The sequence below is a fragment of the Corvus hawaiiensis genome, chromosome 4 (genome assembly GCF_020740725.1).
Source record: "Corvus hawaiiensis isolate bCorHaw1 chromosome 4, bCorHaw1.pri.cur, whole genome shotgun sequence".
Taxonomy (NCBI): Eukaryota; Metazoa; Chordata; class Aves; order Passeriformes; family Corvidae; genus Corvus; species Corvus hawaiiensis.
The window spans coordinates 13,703,255-13,721,967 of record NC_063216.1 but is presented as its reverse complement, the minus strand read 5'-3'; the positions used below and the strand labels follow the sequence as shown (position 1 = coordinate 13,721,967).

General features: G+C 48.2%; 1 protein-coding gene across 1 annotated transcript in view; it reads right to left on the bottom strand.

The window, feature by feature from the left end:
- Positions 1 to 4,242: 4,242 nt before the first annotated feature.
- Positions 4,243 to 18,713, bottom strand: part of ETV6 (ETS variant transcription factor 6) — a 135,638-nt gene continuing 121,167 nt past the window's right edge. Inside the window, exons 7-8 of the mRNA XM_048301241.1 lie at positions 11,438 to 11,538; positions 4,243 to 8,261 (exon numbers count right to left, since the gene is read on the bottom strand). Of these exons, the coding sequence (XP_048157198.1) occupies positions 8,156 to 8,261; positions 11,438 to 11,538 (207 nt within the window). The 3' untranslated portion in view covers positions 4,243 to 8,155. The remainder of the gene's footprint in view (positions 8,262 to 11,437; positions 11,539 to 18,713) is intronic.

The window sequence follows — 18,713 nt, the reverse complement described above, 5'->3', positions numbered from 1 at the left end:
CCCGTTCTGTTTCACATCAGCCAGTTCCCAAAAGACTGATGTGCTCTCTGGAGCCTTTCCTGCAGGAAAGGGCCAGTCAACACCCCAAGAAACAGGTGTGGATGTGCCCTGCAGCTCTCCAGGCCAGGAGCAGACCCTGCAGGAAGCCACTATGGAGCTTCAGTTCCTCCTTGCATTCTGCTTACTTAGCTGGAAAAAAGATAAGAGTTGCACTGACTGCAGTCAGTAAGGATCTCCATGTACAAGTGGGAATACCGTGGTTTACAGAAGTCAGAGAAGAGAAGCATAATGAAAGCTAATGGTTGGAAGCAGAATTAAGATGAAGTTAAATGGAAAGAAAGGGATACATTTTAATGCAGTAGATGACTAACCTTTGGTACAGAGGAGGTGCAGGGCTTTTGAGACCTGCTCAGATCCTGCAAGCACACACTGGCCAAGTGAAAGTTACTGACCTTGGCCCTTCCCTTGGTGAGGCACATGGTGAATACTCCCAGCTTTCCTCGTCCTGATCATCCAAACTGACTCTTTGCTTGCCTCAGCTTTCATGCCACCCCTGCTTCTTTTCCTTACTGTCTTCTGACGGGTCATGCACTCACATCTTTCCGGAGCCTACTGGAAACAATACCTGCTTTGTTTGAGCTGTCTTCAGTTCCTTCCCTTTACCTTGTCAAACACCAGGAAGGGTTGAGTTGGAAACTTTGTCCATTTAGCAGAACTTGGCTTCAAGTCAACAACCCCAGGCTAACAGTGTTTATCAGGCAGTAGGAGATCAATTCTAATTCCTGAACAGTTATCATTCTTCCTGTTGTGGCTGTTCTCCAGCACTTTGAGATGCTGGGAAACTTTATGCAGAGGTGTTTGCAGGAGGCAGAGAGATTGATGTGTGCCTGCAGGTTTTATAACTGATCATATCGGCCATAACGACCTCTACTATCTTATGGGAGGGCGCTGTGTTTTCCTTTTGTTCCCCTAAATGTTGGTTGTAGTTTGTGACAGCCAGCTCAGAGCAGTCACACCAAGAGGGTGTGCCTGGTTTTAAATTGGTATCTCAGCCTGGTTCCTGTGCTGGAACTGAGGATGGCAGAGATGCCCGCACTTGCTTTTGTTGACAAATGGACAACACTGAAGAAAAAGGTGTACTCCTCCAATTCTCTGTAGCAGTTGCCAGGTTATTTCTTTCCCATTTGTACGTTTAGCCTGCCCCAGACTGCCAAGGATCACGAGAAACAGGTGTCCTGCAGAGTGACAACCTAAGCCTTACCCTTCAGTGGACATCTATCCGGGGTAGAGAGACGGTCAGTAAGTAGGCTGGTTGCCCAGGTTTTGATGGCTGACCCTGGAAGATGGTCATTAAGCACTGTTAGTGCTGTCCTTTTGAGCAGATGAGGATACAGTACATCAGGGATACAATAGTACTGCCACTGGGGAGGAGGAAAGGCTGCTTCATTCACTGGTGACATTGTCACTGGTTGCTGAGCATCCACACTCTGTTCCCCTTTTTTCAAGGCAACAAGGTGAGGAAACAACTGACTGGAGGGATGAAGCTGGGAAGACAGCCTCTTGCCCCTCTTTTTCTGCCCTGACTTCAAAATGGCATAAAATTTTTGAGTTGATTGGGCAAAACAGGTAGGGACACCTAGAATGAAGAAACTGATGTGATTTTGTTCACCATTGGCACAGTCCTGTCTTACATTTTGTGCTGGAGTTCTGGCTGCCCTGGCATTGACTTCTTGGCACTTCATGTCCTTGCTTCTTTTGGAAGTGGGTCCTAGGAAGTTCCTCCTCTAGCATCACCTGGCTCTCTTTTGGGCTCTTAAGAGCTGCTCAGGGGGGTGAAAGCTTGAACAAAGCTGCAAACCTTCCCCTCCTCCCTCCCCAGCCTCCGCCTTGCTGGGCGTGGCAGGATGGCACTGTGCAGTGCGACGTTTCTTCTGAAGCAGCTCATGAAGTTGCACCTTTCTCCTCTCAGGTGGATATAATTTAGCTCAACTTCCAGTTCTGCAGGATGAGAAGGGATGCTGCTGTCTGCAGCAGAACTGAGCAAGGTGTGCCTGGGGTGAATCCAGTGTAACCAGCAGATCCCTGGGTGCATGGGAATCCAGTATGGACAGACCTGACATGTAATAGATCCACCTGTTCCTGTGCTGTTGAAATACTTACACTGACACAGCAACCTTTTCTTTCAGCACGTTTGGTTTTGGGCTTCATGCTGTGGCAGTGCATCCTTTCTCTCCTCACATCTTTCCTAAGCGGCATGCTGTGCCTCTTCTGTCCCAGAGTCTCCAAAAGATGTTCTCTGGACTCAAAACTAGTTCTTGAGCTGAGACTAATCCTCACTGGAGCAATAGCCAAAACCACTGAGAACTTCCTCCACTGTGCCTTCAACCTGCAGCATTTGCTATTGTTCAGAGTGAGGAGAAAGCTGTGCCAAGGTGTAGGATACATCTATTTCCTCTTCTAAAAGGAAAGGAAAATGGCCTTAAGGGACCGAATTATGGAGGAACACACCTTTGTTTCCTTCTTGCTTGATGTCTTGGCTCAGAAAGGGGTTTGCTCACTGCTTACTCTTTGTGTTTTAAAAACACCAGTGAAAGGAAACAAAAAGTAAATATTGAGCAAGGAGCAGCTGAGCGCTCGTAGCTCACACATCAGCCAGATTGTCATGGGTTATCCTGAGCTGTAGATGGGATCCAAATATTTTAACCTGCTGTGAAGACATGGATCTGTTGAATGAGCCCAGAGGAGGGCCACAAAGGTGATCAGAAGGCTGAAGCATCTCTCCTAAGAGGACAGGATGAGAGAGTTGGGGTTGTTCAGCCTCGAGGAGACTCCAGGGAGACCTTTAAAAGGCTTGACGTATCTGAAGGAAGCCTACATGAAAACTGAAAAGGAACTTTTTACAAGGGCATGGAGGTGATAGGACAGGATGAATGGCTTTAGCAGAAGCAGCGTGGGTTTTTATTAGATACTAGGAAGAAATTCTTCCCTGTGAGGATGGTGAGACCCTGGCACAGGTTGCCTGGTGAAGCCATGGCTGCCCCATCCCTGCAAGTGTCCAAGGTCAGGGTGGACAGAGCTTGGAGCAACCTGGGATAGTGGAAGATGTTCCTGTCTGTGGCAGGAGTGGAATGAGATGAGCTTTAAGGTCCCTTCCAACCCAAACCATTCAGTGATTCTTTGAGTTGCTCCCATCAGAGTACAAGCTGTGAGCTGTGTACCACTGACAGGACGTGTTTGTTTGTTTGCTGTGGCATTTGGTGGCACCTCTCTTGAGCAGGAATGTGTTTGTTTGTTTGCTGTGGTGTTGGTGGCACCTCTCTCGAGCAGGGACGTGTTTATTTGCCATGGCATTTGGCGGCACCTCGCTGAAGCAGGGATGAGTTTGTTTGTTTGCTGTGGCATTTGGTAGCACCTCTGGAGCAGGGATATGTTTGTTTGGTGTGGCTTTTGGTGGCACCTCTGGAGCAGGGATGTTCAGAAACTCTCCAGAGGCCTCACGCTGTCAGAAGTGCCAGGAACCCCACCGTGCAAGAGACAGGGACAGCAGGGAGCAGTTTGTGCCACCTCATCTTGCTCTCTCCTCACCTCCTGGTTAGGGATAACCAGTTGAAAAACAGTCCTGCTATGCTGGAAGAGAGGGACTGGGTTTCTAGACTGGTTTGCAAAGATGAATACTCTTCAAAACCTCTTGCTCCCACACTCTTTGACCTGGCCGGTTTAGCAGGCCAAAAAAGATGCATCAGTCACCACAACAACTCATTTTTGGTTTTTCTTTTTCCTTCTATGTCCTCTCCAAGAGAAGGAAGGAGAACCAGGTACACACATCCAGTCATTAGAGGAGTACTCGGCTCATCTCTCAGGACAGGCAGCCAAGTAAATATTTCAAGGGACAGCCTTAACTTTTCCGAACAACACTTCCCAAGGAAGATCAAGACACTGCTCATACATGTTTGAGCAGGGGGAGCCTACAGGTTTCATTTCCTGATTGAAAACAGCTGCTATGTGCTATAGACTCTTGGGTACCATGGCTCTTAAAAAGAAATAACCTTGTAGCAATGATTGCACCAACAAATTTGGCATTCCTGCTTTTATATTAAATTTTTTTTATTGAGATGATGTAATTACAAGCATTTTAAAAATTATTTGCAACTCACTGGCCCTGAGAATAGGCTTGTTTTTGTTTTGTTACATTCATTTGATTCAGTCCCTTAGCCCCACACCTTAAAAAAACAAAAGCCGTCATCAATAAAAACACTAGAATTTTATTTAAAAAAAACCCGAAGACCTCAAACTCTGGATTCGCATACAGTTGCAGTCTGACAAAAGAAATCTGGAGAATGCATATGTGGAGTTTGAAATCTGGGAAGGATGGCAGCAACTTAGTGTTCACAGAAAGGGCCCCAGTAGTGTTTTCTGGATGGAGAGGCAGTCAACAGGTTTCAAACTTCAATCAAGAAAATACTCTGCTGTGGAACTGCAGCATGTCCTACCTGACTGGCCTCTGGCTTGTTGAGGCTTGTAGCAACTGATGACAATGAAGGTCCCACTTAACCTTTGCTTAACCACTTAACCACTCAGAACCTTTGCTGGGTGCTGAGGTTGGCAAGGTTCTCTGGAGATCATCTGGTCAAACCCCCTCTGGTCAGGCAGGGCCAGCCAGGCCCAGTTGCCCAGGACCATGTCCAGGTGACTTGTGTGTCTCCAAGGATGAAACGCTTTCTCCCTTTCTTCACTTGCTTTGGTGGCAAAGGCAGAAAGTTTGGCTGTTTTGCTGCTGGCAAATTCTACACTGGGAAATCAGAAACTGGGGGGAAGGCAGGTGTCAGTGTTGGTAGAAAGACAGTGTTACCTTTGCTAGTCCTGGCAGGCAGCGACACATTCCTATAGCTCAGGATGTTAAAGCTGTCTTTGCACTCCCATGGATCTGCCATGTGGATGAGAGGTTGATGGGAATCTCCCTATTGCAGCTGCTCTAGCTTGCCACTACTTTTTTAGTCATACCTGATAAACTCACTTCAAGACCCCAAGAGCAGTTCAAATCCTGCAGCTCCCAGAACAGGTCCCAAGCCCCTGCAGTTCTGGCAGCTCCGGTGTCACCCACACCATTCCCTTTGGCACCAGGAGACCTGGCAGGAGACAGGAAAGGCCTCTGTGGGACTGGCCTGTTCCAAGGTCAAAGGCTATTTTCATTCCAACTAGCATCAGCCTTGAGAGAACTCCTTCTCTGTGGTTGTGATGAAATTGTCTGAAGATGTCCTTTATGTGTGAACTGAGAAGAGTTTCCAACAGCCACAAACATTTTATTTTCCCTTTGACTTAGATTCTGCAAGTGGAAGTGATTGCATTTTTTTGTAAAGGTGAACATTTCCGCTATAAAGCTTCCCTACAGGACAACGTGATTTTCCTGTCTTACCCAGTGCTGAGGATGGACTTTGTTCGGTAGATAATGGTGAGGAAATGGGTGGATTGTATCTGGTTCTCTGTATTTTGCAGTGTGCACCTTCGCCATGACAAAAAGCTGTGACTCATCAGAGCACTTTATACAGGAAGTCCCTATTGGTCTTTTTTCCGGTCCCTCACCATCTTGCAACAGCAGGTGAAAGAAAATAATGCAGTTATGCAGTTGTCTAGACCACAACAGTAAAGAGGATGAATCATTCTCTACAAAAATTTAGTTTCTTTCTACCACTGGACACCCAAGGATACAGCTAGAGCCTTTCTTTACATTGGTACTTCTGATCACACTCCATCTGTCAAATTCACCACTTCACTCCAGCTCCTGAGACCTGGCTGCAACTCGGGTGCCCTTGAGCAGGCTGACAGAGTAACTCCCTGGGACCTTGGTCTCAAGGGACCTTAGGTTTCAGATCTGTGACTACTGAAGCCCCACAGTGTCTCCCAATCTCATGCCTCATGAGCACCAAGTACTTGAGAGTCACAACAGAGACAGGTGACACATTGCTGAAAAACACTCCCCTGTCCATTATTTTGAGGCAGAAAAGATCAAGTACGTGGTGTGCTGGGACTTGTAACTTACTGACTATGATTTTATAGAAAAAACGTGGCTGGGAAAAGCTCAGGGAGAAATGTACACCTTGTCATTCCTCATCAGATACTGGCTCAGAAAAATCTCTCCTTGTTGTATGATGCTTATCTACACCCTTAACAAAGCTGTTCCTTCTACGACCTGTGACTCAACACTAAGTCTTTGGTGAGATTGGTCTATTTCCATTTAAACACAGGGGACACTGTTCATTGCCGAGTGCCATGTTTTCCTGGAGAGATTAACCCTCTTGTTAAATATGTGGAAAGATCAAATGTCGTGTTGGTTTAATAGCTGATAAAAGCTCTATCATGGGAATGTACCTTGTTTTTTGGTTGAAATGGATTAGATTAGCCTTTTGATTTTTTTCCAGATCTAGTTTCTTTTATGTTTCCATTAAAGAGGCTTTCTGCTTTTAATGCACTGGTGTGGACGTGCTTTCTTTCAGGCACCATGTGATTCCTGCAGTTTCCCTATACACCTTCTCCCTCTGCAAGCACCATTTCTGCTGCTAGATCTTCCTTCCATTCAAAGGACCACTGCTGATGGATCACTGGACACCTGGACACCACAGGCATTCCTGTCCTGGTGGTCCAAGCTTTGAAATGAAACAGGCCAGCAGGTTCTCTTGTTTGGGCATCAAGGACTGCTGAGCATTCTGTGACCAAACCAGGCATAGCTCTTTGCCTCATGCCAAGCACCCTCAGTGCACCAAACCAAATGGAGGCACCTTGCAACCAGAACAAAACCCCAAACCAAGAAAGCAACACAGCTGTAGGGTTTGTTTTTCTCTTGTCTTTTAAATCATGTTAAAAACAGTCAAGCTTCCTTGATGGCAGAGCTGTAGGATGGAGGAGGGCAGTGGGAGGCATAAAAAAAAAAAAATCCCAAAACAAAGCCAAAATCAATTACAAGATATAAGTATAGCTATTTGGTCTCTAGTTCTCTAACATCAGCTTTTAGAGTGGTGAATCATCTACCTCTCCAGCAGCACAAAATGATCCTGGAGAGGCTTCTGAGTAATACAAACCATGTGATGAGTCCCTTTGCTTTCTCCCTGTGATGTAAGGAACAGTCCTTCACCTTTCACCCCAGAATTGCTAGCAGGTATGAGAAACACCCCTTCGTTCTGTAATTACAGATGCTTCAGTCTTCCCTTTTTATAGAAAACTCTGAACTGAAATTCTGCATTGTGAATATACTGGGGGGTTTACATATATATTCATATATATATATATATATATATATGGAACTTTTATATATATACACACATATATATGTATTTGTCCCCACCCTCCCTTCCCCCTGCTCCATTCTATCACTTCTTTGCTAGAAGGAGGGAAAATGTTAACTGATAGTCTCTTGCAGAGGTTTGTCACATTTATTTTTCTCCTCCCCGGAGCACTTAGGTGATTGGTTTTGGTCCATATTCCAGCAGTTAACAGCCACTCGGAGTACTCATTGTGAGCCCAAGCTATGCTGGGATGACAGCCCAGCCTACATGTGAAGGGTGTCTCCTCTTCATTTGACAGGTATATGTGAGAAATTCTTTTGGTAGCTTCAACACATTTCTCAGTGGCAGCACATATAAATTGATCCAAGCAAACTGGAAGCCTTGAGCAAATCCCTTCTGTGTTGCTATTGTTTATGCGGTGTTGTGTCATGAGACTTGCACAGAAAATAAGAGCACTCTATTTCCATAGGAAAGCCTTCCAAAAAAAAAAAAAAAAACCCAAAAAAAAAGAAGCATAATCTGATGTCTTGTCCTATGTGAGATAAGGAAAGTCAAACTGCATGTTTATTAGGGAAAAAAAAATGACAAAAAACCCCCAAAACTGAAACAAACCAAAAAGAAAGAAAAAAACTCAAGGGAGACTTTGTAGGAACAGTGAAGTAGTGCATAAGTCCAGGCTTTCTCCCCTTTGCTTTCCTGCCAGCACCACTTCTGCCTGTTAGTTTGTTTTGTTAAGGTGCTTCAGGTCCTGCGTGATCTTCAAGATAAGTGGCGACCTCAAGTACTGCTTCTGTGTTGTTGCTTCCCCTCCCAAACCGTGCTGACCATCGGGCAGATGTTTCTCCCCTGGACCCACAGAGGTGGTGCACCTGTTTCCTTCAGCACTCATCTTCTTGGTATATTTGTTCATCCAGTTCCTGGGATTCAAGGTGCTCGAGGCGGTCTGTCCGGCCACTCATGATCTCATCTGGGGTCTTCATGAACCTGCAAAACAGAGAAACCAGCGTATTTCTCAGGGGTCTCAGCTTTTATCTTCACCAAGTTGTTGAGACCCCTGAGCTCTAAAGCTCCCAAGATAAGCTTTGCTGTATCCTCCCAAAGCCTTAGTATTTCCCAGCTTCTCCCCAGGTGTCTTCCCTCCTGCATACCTTGAAAGGAAACAAAAAAATCACTGGCATTTACCCCAGCTTCTTGAAAGCCCAAATCTGAACCAAACCCCATAGTCTTTTCCAAAGAATGATATTTATTTCTTCTCCCTCATATTGTCTGCTGTTGTCATGTCAGATGACAGCTTGGCCCAGGTACACTCATGTGTGGTGTCTGGTGACAGAGACATGGAAAGTGTTTATGATCAGCATATTTCAAAGCACAAGCCCTTGCAAGGTGTGGGGAGGCACAGGGCTACAGGCCTGCGTGTAGGTGAGTGAGAAGAACACAAAACACCAAAGGAACAGAGGGGGAAAAAGCCGAAGTCCAAATCAGAACAAGTTCCAGGAAATGGAAAAAGCCCTGAAGGTAAAAGGTTTTGGGCTGGGGAACTGTAAGCAAAGACAGTCTCTTCCTCTGTGATTGTAGCAAGCGTGACTGCAGTGAGGCAGCATCCTCTGTGATGAATGCCGTGGCTCCCAGCACCAATGTCTCAAGGCAGTTAAGTCTGCAGGGTGCTGGAGACAGAAACTGCCTCTGGGGAGGCATGGCAGCAGCAGGAAATGAGAAAGGACACACACCAGCCTGCAGTTTAAGTCTGCAGTCTTGGTTTTTGCCAGGATGCTTTTGTATACTACTGCACAGAGGTAGCTCTGCTTTTTCGTTTTCAATTTAGTGGTGTAGGAAGAGAGAGTGGCACAGGAAGGATGAAATCCTGGTTTCAACACAAATCAGTTTCCCAACTCCCAAGCACTTCTGGAGAAATTAGGATGAAAGATATTTATGCTGGAAGTAGTACAAAATTTCACAGTCTTTCATTAATAACATGCTGGTTAACATGCAGCAGTATGAAATGTGTTAATCGTAAGAGCTGATTTTACTTCAGGTTGATGATATGCTCCGTATCCTTGCCCCAGTGAAAACAAAAGCAACCAACAGGAGCCTTGTTACTATCACTGACCCAGAGTGCTCACTGCTGGAGCCTCTCAGCAAACACACAGCATAGCCTGGAACTAACCTTTTGCCATCCCTTCTAATTTTGGAAATCATGTGCATATATGCATTTAGGAAAAAAAAGAAAGGGCTATGACTCACTGCTGTGTGACTGCTGGAAAAATGCTGCTGCTACAAACGGTGTTACGGTGGTGAAAAACTTGTATGCAGGAGTGGTGAATCAGTGCCTGGCTACACACTGAAAATGCACCAAAGCCCACAGCCAGACTGTGCCCTGAGTTAAACCCTGTGACTGTCTTGTTGATCTTGCACAAGGATGAAATGAAAACACAGAGGGGTCCCACTGCCCTCCTCTCCATGTGGGGCATGGGCCAATGTAAGCTGTACCACAGGACTTTGGGTATTCCTTCTGGTCTGTGCTTTAAGTCACATCGAGGAAACCACAGTGTGGGTATTTCTAATAGCATTTGATTACATTAAAAAAAACCCAAACAAACACAACCCAACCCAGAACTGCATGAAAATTAAGAAACACTAGCTGTGACCTATTTTGTTGCACAAGACAGCCAGCCAACCTATTAGAAATCCTTTTCTGACTCCATCTTACTTAAAGCTCCATACAGATATCTGCAGATGACAACAGCCTGCACATTAAAGTCACATTTCCTATTACTTCTGTGCTTGCGAGGAATAGCCAAGGAAGGCACATTAATGACTTGATTTTTTGCAGCTGTTCTTTTGCTCTTCAGATATAAATAGGTCTAAGAAAACAACATCAAAAAGTTTTTATTGGGAATTGTGCAAAGAAATGTTTTGCAGGGGTTTTTTTCCCAGTTTCCAAAGGAAATGAAGTTTCGTGTTTTATGCTCTCTGGTGACCTTTGAATCTGTTGGTCAGTTTGGCCAAGTCTTACAGAGGAACTGTGGTCTCCAAGGGCATTAAGTTACAATGGTTTTGAGAAAATAGGCAGCCTGGTTGAGAAGAGATGGACTCCTGTTTTGTGCTTGTTCCCACTGAAGGGAAAGCTTCAAGAGAAGCACATTCCCTGTTCAGCATCAGAAATTCCCCCAGAGCAATGCAGTCTTCATACAAGGCCACAGAGATACAGGTACCCTTGGTACTGATGAAGCAACCTTGTTTTAACCTTCCACAGGAAAAATAAGTTACAATCGAGCACTTGATTTTGCCCATGACCGCTTCTGTCCTTCACTCTCCTTCCCGCATCTATGTTTCCTTCTAAGAGCTAACATAAACAAGTCATTCCACAGAACCCTTTTCAGCTGAAGATAGTTTGAGTGCTAATGCAGTTCTGTTAGCTATTTAAGAAAACAAATTCTAAGATTGCCTTCCTACTGATATAATTTCCAAGCACACTACTAGATCCAGGCCACTGACAGCAAAGCAGTCTTTGGTCTGAGTTCAGTGCTCTGAGGGTCAGACATGCACTAGGATTTGCTGGTGTTGTCAGAAGAGAACAGGAGTGCTCTCACTCTGTGCCATCTGCACTCAAGTTTGTACAAGTAGCTCCCTGCTTTAATGCTGTTTCAGCCCCTATTTCCTAAATTATTGGTTGTATCATCCAATCCGATGCGTTGGGTTTTATGAACAGCTCTGGCAGCTCCCTCTCTTCCTTGAAGGCAGCACCAAAGATGTGGTCATCAAGTGCTTCTCTTCTGCAGTGCCCTTGAGGAAATGCCTGATCCCTGCTTAGCTTTCACTGGCAGCTGTGTTTGAGAAGTCCATTTGGAGTGGGTTTTCCAGCAGCTTGGCTGAATCATTTATCTAAGGTCTTAAACAAGACCTTAGATAAACGGCACAGCCTGCGTGAAGCAGTGAAAAGACTTCTGTTGTCTCCATTGATCACTGAGACAGGCCTGTGTTTTTGTAAACTGGTGTGGCTGCCTTGAAAGCTGGGAAGCAGTGCTCTAGACTGCTTTTACAAATGTATGGCCATTGTCAGCTGTGTTATAACTGTGGCAACGAGATATCCCACACAATTCCATCCTCCATCCTCAAAAACTAATTGTCTGTAGAAAGGAATGGCAAAGAAAGAAAATTACCTGAACAAAAGCCTTTGTCCTGGCTCTTTCCGGATAATATTTAGTTTGTAGTAGTGGCGTAGGGCTCTGGACATTTTCTCGTAAGTCATATTTGTTCTGTTCTGTTTTTTTCAAAAGAAAAAAGAAAAAAGTGGTGAGATGATTCATTAAAATCTTCCTAAGCCCCAAAATGAGTTGCAGAACTATCACAGCTACCAAAAGGAACCAAGACAGTTCAAGAAATTACATGTACCATTTTTTGCTGTTTGCAGGCCTGTTCTGCCCCCACAGCCCTCATCACCAAATTTTTGTGGGTCTCTTTCCACTCACAGCAATTTCAGCAAGGAGTCTAACAAAAATTCCAAGTGAGGTTTTTCTACAGTTTCTTGGAACACAGATAACAAAAGAATTAACTACAAGAGGAGACATTAGGTGGAGGGAGATGCTCATGCCAAGTGGGATGTGACAGGCCTGTTCTTAATGAAAACACCTTTTGTAAAAGTCTAGGAGTAGTGGCTAATAGGCTGAATCTGTCAGCAATCCCTGCTTAGAGCACTGTTCCTCTGGGATTCCCCTGCATTAACTAGTTAATGCTCACAGAGCACTGTGAGGACTGACAGCCTGTTTCTCCTCTTCTTACACAGGTGTAAATCAAGAAGCCAGCTGGGTTGTACATCTGGTTCTGTGACAGATCCTTCCCTTCATTCTGGGAGCTGTTGGCCCCAAAGGCCATGGCCAGAGCATTGAGGTATGAGATGATTCATCAAAACCTTCCCAAGCTCCCAGACGAGATGGCCCTGCTGAAGCTGAGTGTCACAAGGCAGAAGTGATGGGCACTGGCAGAGCTGTATGTGGGCAGCCCCCTAAGTACTGACTTGGAACAGCAGGATCAGCCCCTTAGGCTATGTCTACACTAAGAGCATTTTTCTGGTCCGAGGAGCAGTGGTTGCTGTCTGGCAGACACTCCCAGCAGAGAGACAACTCTGCTGGCAAAGCTGTGTGTGCACGAGTATAAAGCAGCCGCCTCGCCATTGGCAAAAAACCAGTAGAAGCACGTTTTTGTTTTGGGAGCCTCCATGTCACGACTTTGGCTTCATCAAAGGACACTGATCCACCTGCCTAAAAGGGCCAGTAGGAGCAGACCTCCTCTGCTTGCCCTGACCACAGTAACTCTCCCAAGGGAGGCCACATCATGAGCTCCTGTGGCAATGAAACACTAACAGGGACAAAGTTTTCCTTGCAAAATCCAGACTCCTCTCGTTGGGAAGCCCCCTGAAATACTGTGTGTGCTTCTTCCAGTTCTTATATGCTGAAAGGCCACTGTGTTGCCCAAGTGGCCAGTGGTCTGAAGGAGCTTCAGTTTTAGACAGCCAGCATGAGACATGATGGCATGGCTCAATTATTAACGTGCAGGTTGGGTAAGTTACTAAGTTCATAAAATTCCCATTAGCCCATATCTCCACCATGTTCAGAACCACACGGATGACAGCACAACCCTCTGGTGCATCAGCTACTCTCCCAGTTTTGTGTTGTCTGAGAATCTGTCCCATCATCCAGGTCATTAATGGACATACAGTACTGCCCCCAGAATCAATCCCTGGGGTAAAATGACTAGTGACTGGATTTTGTGCCATTGATCACCACCTTTTCAGCCCAGCAGATCAGCCAGTTTTCAATCTACCTCACTGTATTCTTGTCTAGGTCATACTTAATTAGTCTGTCTTTGAGGCTGTTATGAGACAGTCTCAAAAGCCTTTCTAGAATCAAGGTAAGTTATATCCACTATTCTCCCTGAATCCATTGAGCCAATCATTTTGTTGTAGATGGATATCACAACGGTCAAGCATTGTGGGAGTGTGTCTTGTTTGGTTCAGTCTGGGTCTCCCCTTTGGGTTTTGTGTTACTGTACCATCCCAGTTTATACCCTCCTGGTTTTGTGTTCATAACCCTGCTTTCTCTATTTGTCTCCTCCCAGACCCCTGCCAATCTCTCTGGCACCCCTCCCAAGCTTCTAGAAAGTTCTGGCAGGGGCGTCGAGTGATTGGTCTTGGGGGGAGGATCCCTCCCTTCCTTTCCCAAGATAGGTTCCCTTGTGTGTCCCTCATCCCGCAGACCCGTCCTTCTCCTTCCCTGATTCGATGCCGTTGTCATCCCTCCCCTGTCGCCACCCCCCCATAAAACCCCTGGCAGGCGCGCTCAGGGTGGCTCATTGCTGGGCACCCCCGGGGGGCGAGGTCCCCTGTTTGGAGACACAACAAACCTTCCGGATTTCATCCACAATTGAGCCTGCCTCCTTCTTCCACCACCTGCCTCTATTGCCGCGGTCCTGTGGAAGGACCCACGAGCCAGACCTCTGGTCTCCCGGATTCCGGAGGCTGCCCCCGCAGCCTGCTGCGTCCAGAGCTGACCGGGCAAAGTGGGAACTGCTCCAAAAAGCGCCTATCGCGGGGCCCCCGCTTCCACCGGACCCCACGGAAGGGACTGATTGGACTTCAAGTGCGTCCTTGGGACGCCAAGCTACCCCAGTTGTAGCACGCTCCGTTTAAGTGAGCTGCGCTCCTGGGGAGGAGGACGGTAGCTCCGCCCGCGCCAGCAGAGTCGTCCTCGGTGGAAATCGGGACGCCTGGAGCTTGCCTGGACACCAGCAGGTAAGTATTTCCCCGGGGGGGGCGGAACTTACCGTAAAGCCTTTCGAGGCAGTTCCGCGTGCGGGCGGAGCCACGCGAGCCGCAGTGTCGGCGGCGGAGCGAGGCGCGGCGGGACCCGGCGGTGCCCGCCCGGCCGCGCGCAGCGCGTGGTGAACGGCTTCGCACGGTGCGCGGCTCGTAGGAGCCCAGGGTCAGCCCCGGGGCGAGTGTGTTGCTTGCCTCCGGCTAGTTTCGGGGAATCGGTGTCCGAGGGTTGGTTTATTTTTAAAGCTCTAGGCATCGTGCTGTGGCTTATGGGCGCAAAATTGTCCACAGCACAAAAGGGGGTATTTTTCCAAGTTGCGGGACTCCGGGGGGGGGGGGGGGCGGGGGCGGGGGACGGGACGACGTTTTTCTAAAGGGTGTTTAAAACGGTTTGTGCGGTGGCTGTTCCAGCACTTCCCTCAGTGCTCCCACAGTTCGGTTTTAAGCGATCCCTTTTGGAACGCCGTGGGAGCAAGAATAGCTCAGTCTGAATTGACAAAAGAAAAGGATTTAGATAAGTTTTCTTTTGTTATACCTACAAATTCGGTCTGCTTTAAATCAAAAAAGGGAGAGGGAAGCACAGCCTGCCCCCGGTTCCCCAGTTACCCCTAAGCCTTCTCCTAAACCCGTGTCCCCTAAACCGGGCGTCCTGAAGGAAGCAAACCGCGATGCTGCGCAGGGTTGCCACCGACTCCCTGGCTTCCCTCGGGATTCTCGACCCCCCCGCCCAGACAGTCCTGGCCGGACTGCTCGGGGCTTATCCCATTCTCCGACTTCCCCAGTTGTTAGACCCCGTGTTCGCTTTAGTTATATTGAGAACTTAGAAAATGGATTCCCTGCCCGACGAGGACAAGATGGCGGGTGCCACATGGCAGAAACCCCGTCTTGCCCTCCCCCCGTTTCTTCATCCCAAAACCCCTTTCTGCCAAGTCCCAACCCCTTTCGTCATGACCCCTCCCAGTACCCTAACTCCTCCCACACCCAAGCTGGGTCCACCCCTGTTGCCCCTCCCGCCGGTCATCAATGCACGCCCCCGTGCTCTGCCCCTAGAAGTTGTTGTAGGTCCGTGTCTGGTTGCCACCCGCTTCCTGCTTCCGGTTCCCACGCTTGGCCTTCCGGTTCCCACGGTGAGTGGCCGGAAGGGGAGAGGCCTGAGGACTGGAACCCGGAACTGGACTCCATTCCTTCGGCCGCTCCAGTTTTTTATCAAAGGTCCAGGAGAGGGGGAATGACCCACACCAACTGGGAACCCCTCTCCCACCAAACGATCAAAGAACTCTGCAAGGCGCAGAAGGAGTTCGGGAGAGAAAGCAAATATTTTCGTGGTCTTTTAAAGGCAAATCTCTCTGGAGCAGTAATGACGCCTTTCGATTTGCGTCAGCTTTTCTCGTGCTTGCTTTCCTCAGTAGAGTTTCTGCTCTGGAAATCAGCATGGGAAAAGGAGCTCCGTCGACTCCTTCCGGTGCTTCTGCAAAGTTCGGATACGGCCGTTGATGCCGACAATCAGGAAATAATGATGGACCATCTGAGTGGCGAGGGAGAATGGGCGTTGGCGCCGAAGCAGGCCCAAGGTCTGCCTTTAGAGGTGCTGCAACAGGTCAAGGAAGCAGCCGGAAAGGCATTCCTTGGCCTGAGGCCGGATGCTCCCGTGCTAACGTACTCGCAGGTCCGTCAGCAACACACTGAATCGTTCCTAAGGTTTGTGGAGCGATTAACCCGAGCTGTAGAGTTGCAGGTTAAGCAGCCGGCGGCCAGAGAGAAGGTCATCGCAGAGATGGCAATGGTCAACGCCAACCCGCAGTGCAAGGCGGCCATCCTGAGCCTCCCCCTGGACCCTCCGCCGACGATACAGGCGATGTTAGAGGTTTGCGCTGCGAAGGCGCCACACGTGCAACCTGCCGGCTCGGATAAGCAGCGATCCCGGGGAACGATTTCGGTGGGAACAGCAACACACCATACTGCTGCGGACCAGAAGAGGATCACGAGCCGAAGCAACAGACCGCCTCCGGCAAAGAACAGCCAGAAGCGGCCTCAACAGCAGACCAAGAACACCTGCTTCCTCTGCGACCAGCCCGGGCATTGGACCAAAGATTGTCCACTCAAGAGACAGTTTTATCAATTTAAAAGAGAACAAGGGTCGGGGGGGCTTGAGGGCCGGGAACAAAAAAACTGAATGAGGAGCGTGCGCCCACCCCGCGTGAAGACAAAAAAGGGACGGGACGCAAGGGGGAGGAGGGACAGGGGAGGGCAGATAGCGATGACACAAAATCACCAGATGTGACTTTTCAGCCTGACTTCACTTCTCCTGCTGATGGTTCTTTCAGGTTGCAGCTGTCGACACCGCTCTTCCTGAAAACCAACGAGTGGCACGCCGCACCAGTAAGTGTCGGTGGTGAGCTGGGGACGTGGGACCCAAGCCCTAGCAGGTATGTCATTGTTGGAGATGTTAAATGCACACCACCAGAGATTGAAGTCGCTCCAGGACTCATGACATCCAGTCCCGAAGGACCCGTTCTCTGGCTGCGCTGTGTCCGTCCACCTCTGTTTCTGCTTAGAGGGCAGATGGTCACCCAGGCTATCCCTGCAGGAGGGCCACACCCAATGGTGTGTGCCACTCATGTAATAGGGACAGGGAAGCCGAGGGTAGACTGTAAAATCAACAGAGCGGAAGAAGTCCTTCACCTCAAGGGGCTTCTGGACACAGGAGCAGATGTGACGATCATTCCCACACGGGAATGGCCGGCACACTGGGAACTGCAAAACGTGGCAGGGCACGTACAAGGTGTTGTGGGCATCTAATTGGCTAAACAGTCTAAAAGCATCGTACAAATTAAGGGACCGAGCGGACAATTGGCCAATATACGTCCGTTCGTACTGGATTACAAGGAACCCCTCTTGGGGAGAGACCTCATGCAGCAGTGGGGAGTCACCATTGACATTCCTGACCCCCCGCAGAATTTTTGCGCAGCAGTCACTGAGGAGCGCCCTACCCAGAAATTGACATGGAAAACGGACCGTCCAGTCTGGGTAGAGCAATGGCCGCTCTACAGTGAGAAATTAGAGGCGCTCGAGAAGCTCGTGGAAGAGCAGCTTAAGAAGGGGAATATCGTGGACACCAACAGCCCCTGGAATTCCCCTGTCCTCGTTACAAAAAAACCTAACAAAGATAAATGGCGGCTCCTCCAGGATCTTCGCCAAATTAATGACGTGATAGAGGACATGGGCTCTCTCCAACCGGGAATGCCATCCCCAACGATGCTTCCCCAAAACTGGAACCTGGCAATAATCGATATTAAAGATTGTTTTTTTCCAAATTCCTCTGCACCCTGACGATGCCCCGCGTTTCGCCTTCTCGGTTCCGGTTATCAACCGAGAAGCCCCGAGGAAGAGATACCATTGGAAAGTGCTGCCGCAGGGCATGAAGAACAGCCCGACCATCTGCCAATGGTATGTCTCTTCCTTGCTTGCCCCAGTTCGCGCAGCCGCAAAAGAGGCCGTCATATTCCACTACATGGATGATGTCCTCGTGTGTGCCCCCGACAATGACATGCTTGCGAATGTGCTTGACCTGACAATCAGTGCATTGGTTGCTGCAGGGTTCGAGCTCCAAGAAGAGAAAATTCAAAGGATGCCACCTTGGAAGTACCTGGGCCTGGAAATTACAAAGCGGACCATTGTGCCGCAAAAATTGGCTATCAGTACAAATATTAAGACCTTAGCAGATGTCCACCAACTGTGTGGGTCACTACATTGGGTAAGGCCGTGGCTGGGTCTATCCAACGAAGACCTAGCCCCCCTTTTTGATTTACTAAAAGGGGGAGAGGAGCTCAGTTCTCCCCAGACACTTACCCAGAGGCGCGGACAGCCCTGGAGAGGGTGCAACACCTGATGCCCACCAGGCAAGCAAGCAGGTATAGACCTGACTTGCCATTTAAGTTCATCATCCTGGGTAATCTGCCACACCTGCATGGGGTTGTCTTCCAATGAGAGGACAAGAGGAAGAGTAAGGAAGACCAGGACCAGAGGGACCCCTTCTTGATAATAGAGTGGGTCTTTCTTCCTCAGTCATCACAGGTCCAAAAGAATGACACGGCCACAAGAGCTGATGGCTGAGCTGATCCGGAAGGCTAGAGTCCAGATCAGGGAGTTATCAGGATGTGACTTTGACTGCATTCACGTACCAATCAGGACACAAACGGGCCAAATTACCAAGGCAATGCTGGAGAGCTTGCTTCATGATTGTGAAGCTTTGCAGTTCGCTCTGGAGGGCTACACAGGCCAAATTTCCTTACATAGGCCAGCCCACAAAATTTTTAATTCGGAAATCAAATTTGAATTAAATACAAAGACTGTTCGGAGCAAGGAACCTTAAAAGGCCTTGACCGTTTTCACTGACGCGTCTGGGGCATCCCACAAGTCAGTCATGACTTAGAAAAACCCCCAAATTCAGCGGTGGGAGGCTGATATTAAGGAGGTGGAAGGATCACCTCAAGTTTCTGAGTTAGACGCAGTCGTCAGGGCTTTTGAAAGATTCCCCGAACCCTTTAATTTGATAACTGACTCTGCATATGTAGCAGGGGTAGTCTCCAGAGCTGAAGATTCCATATTGCCTTGTATGAGTTGCT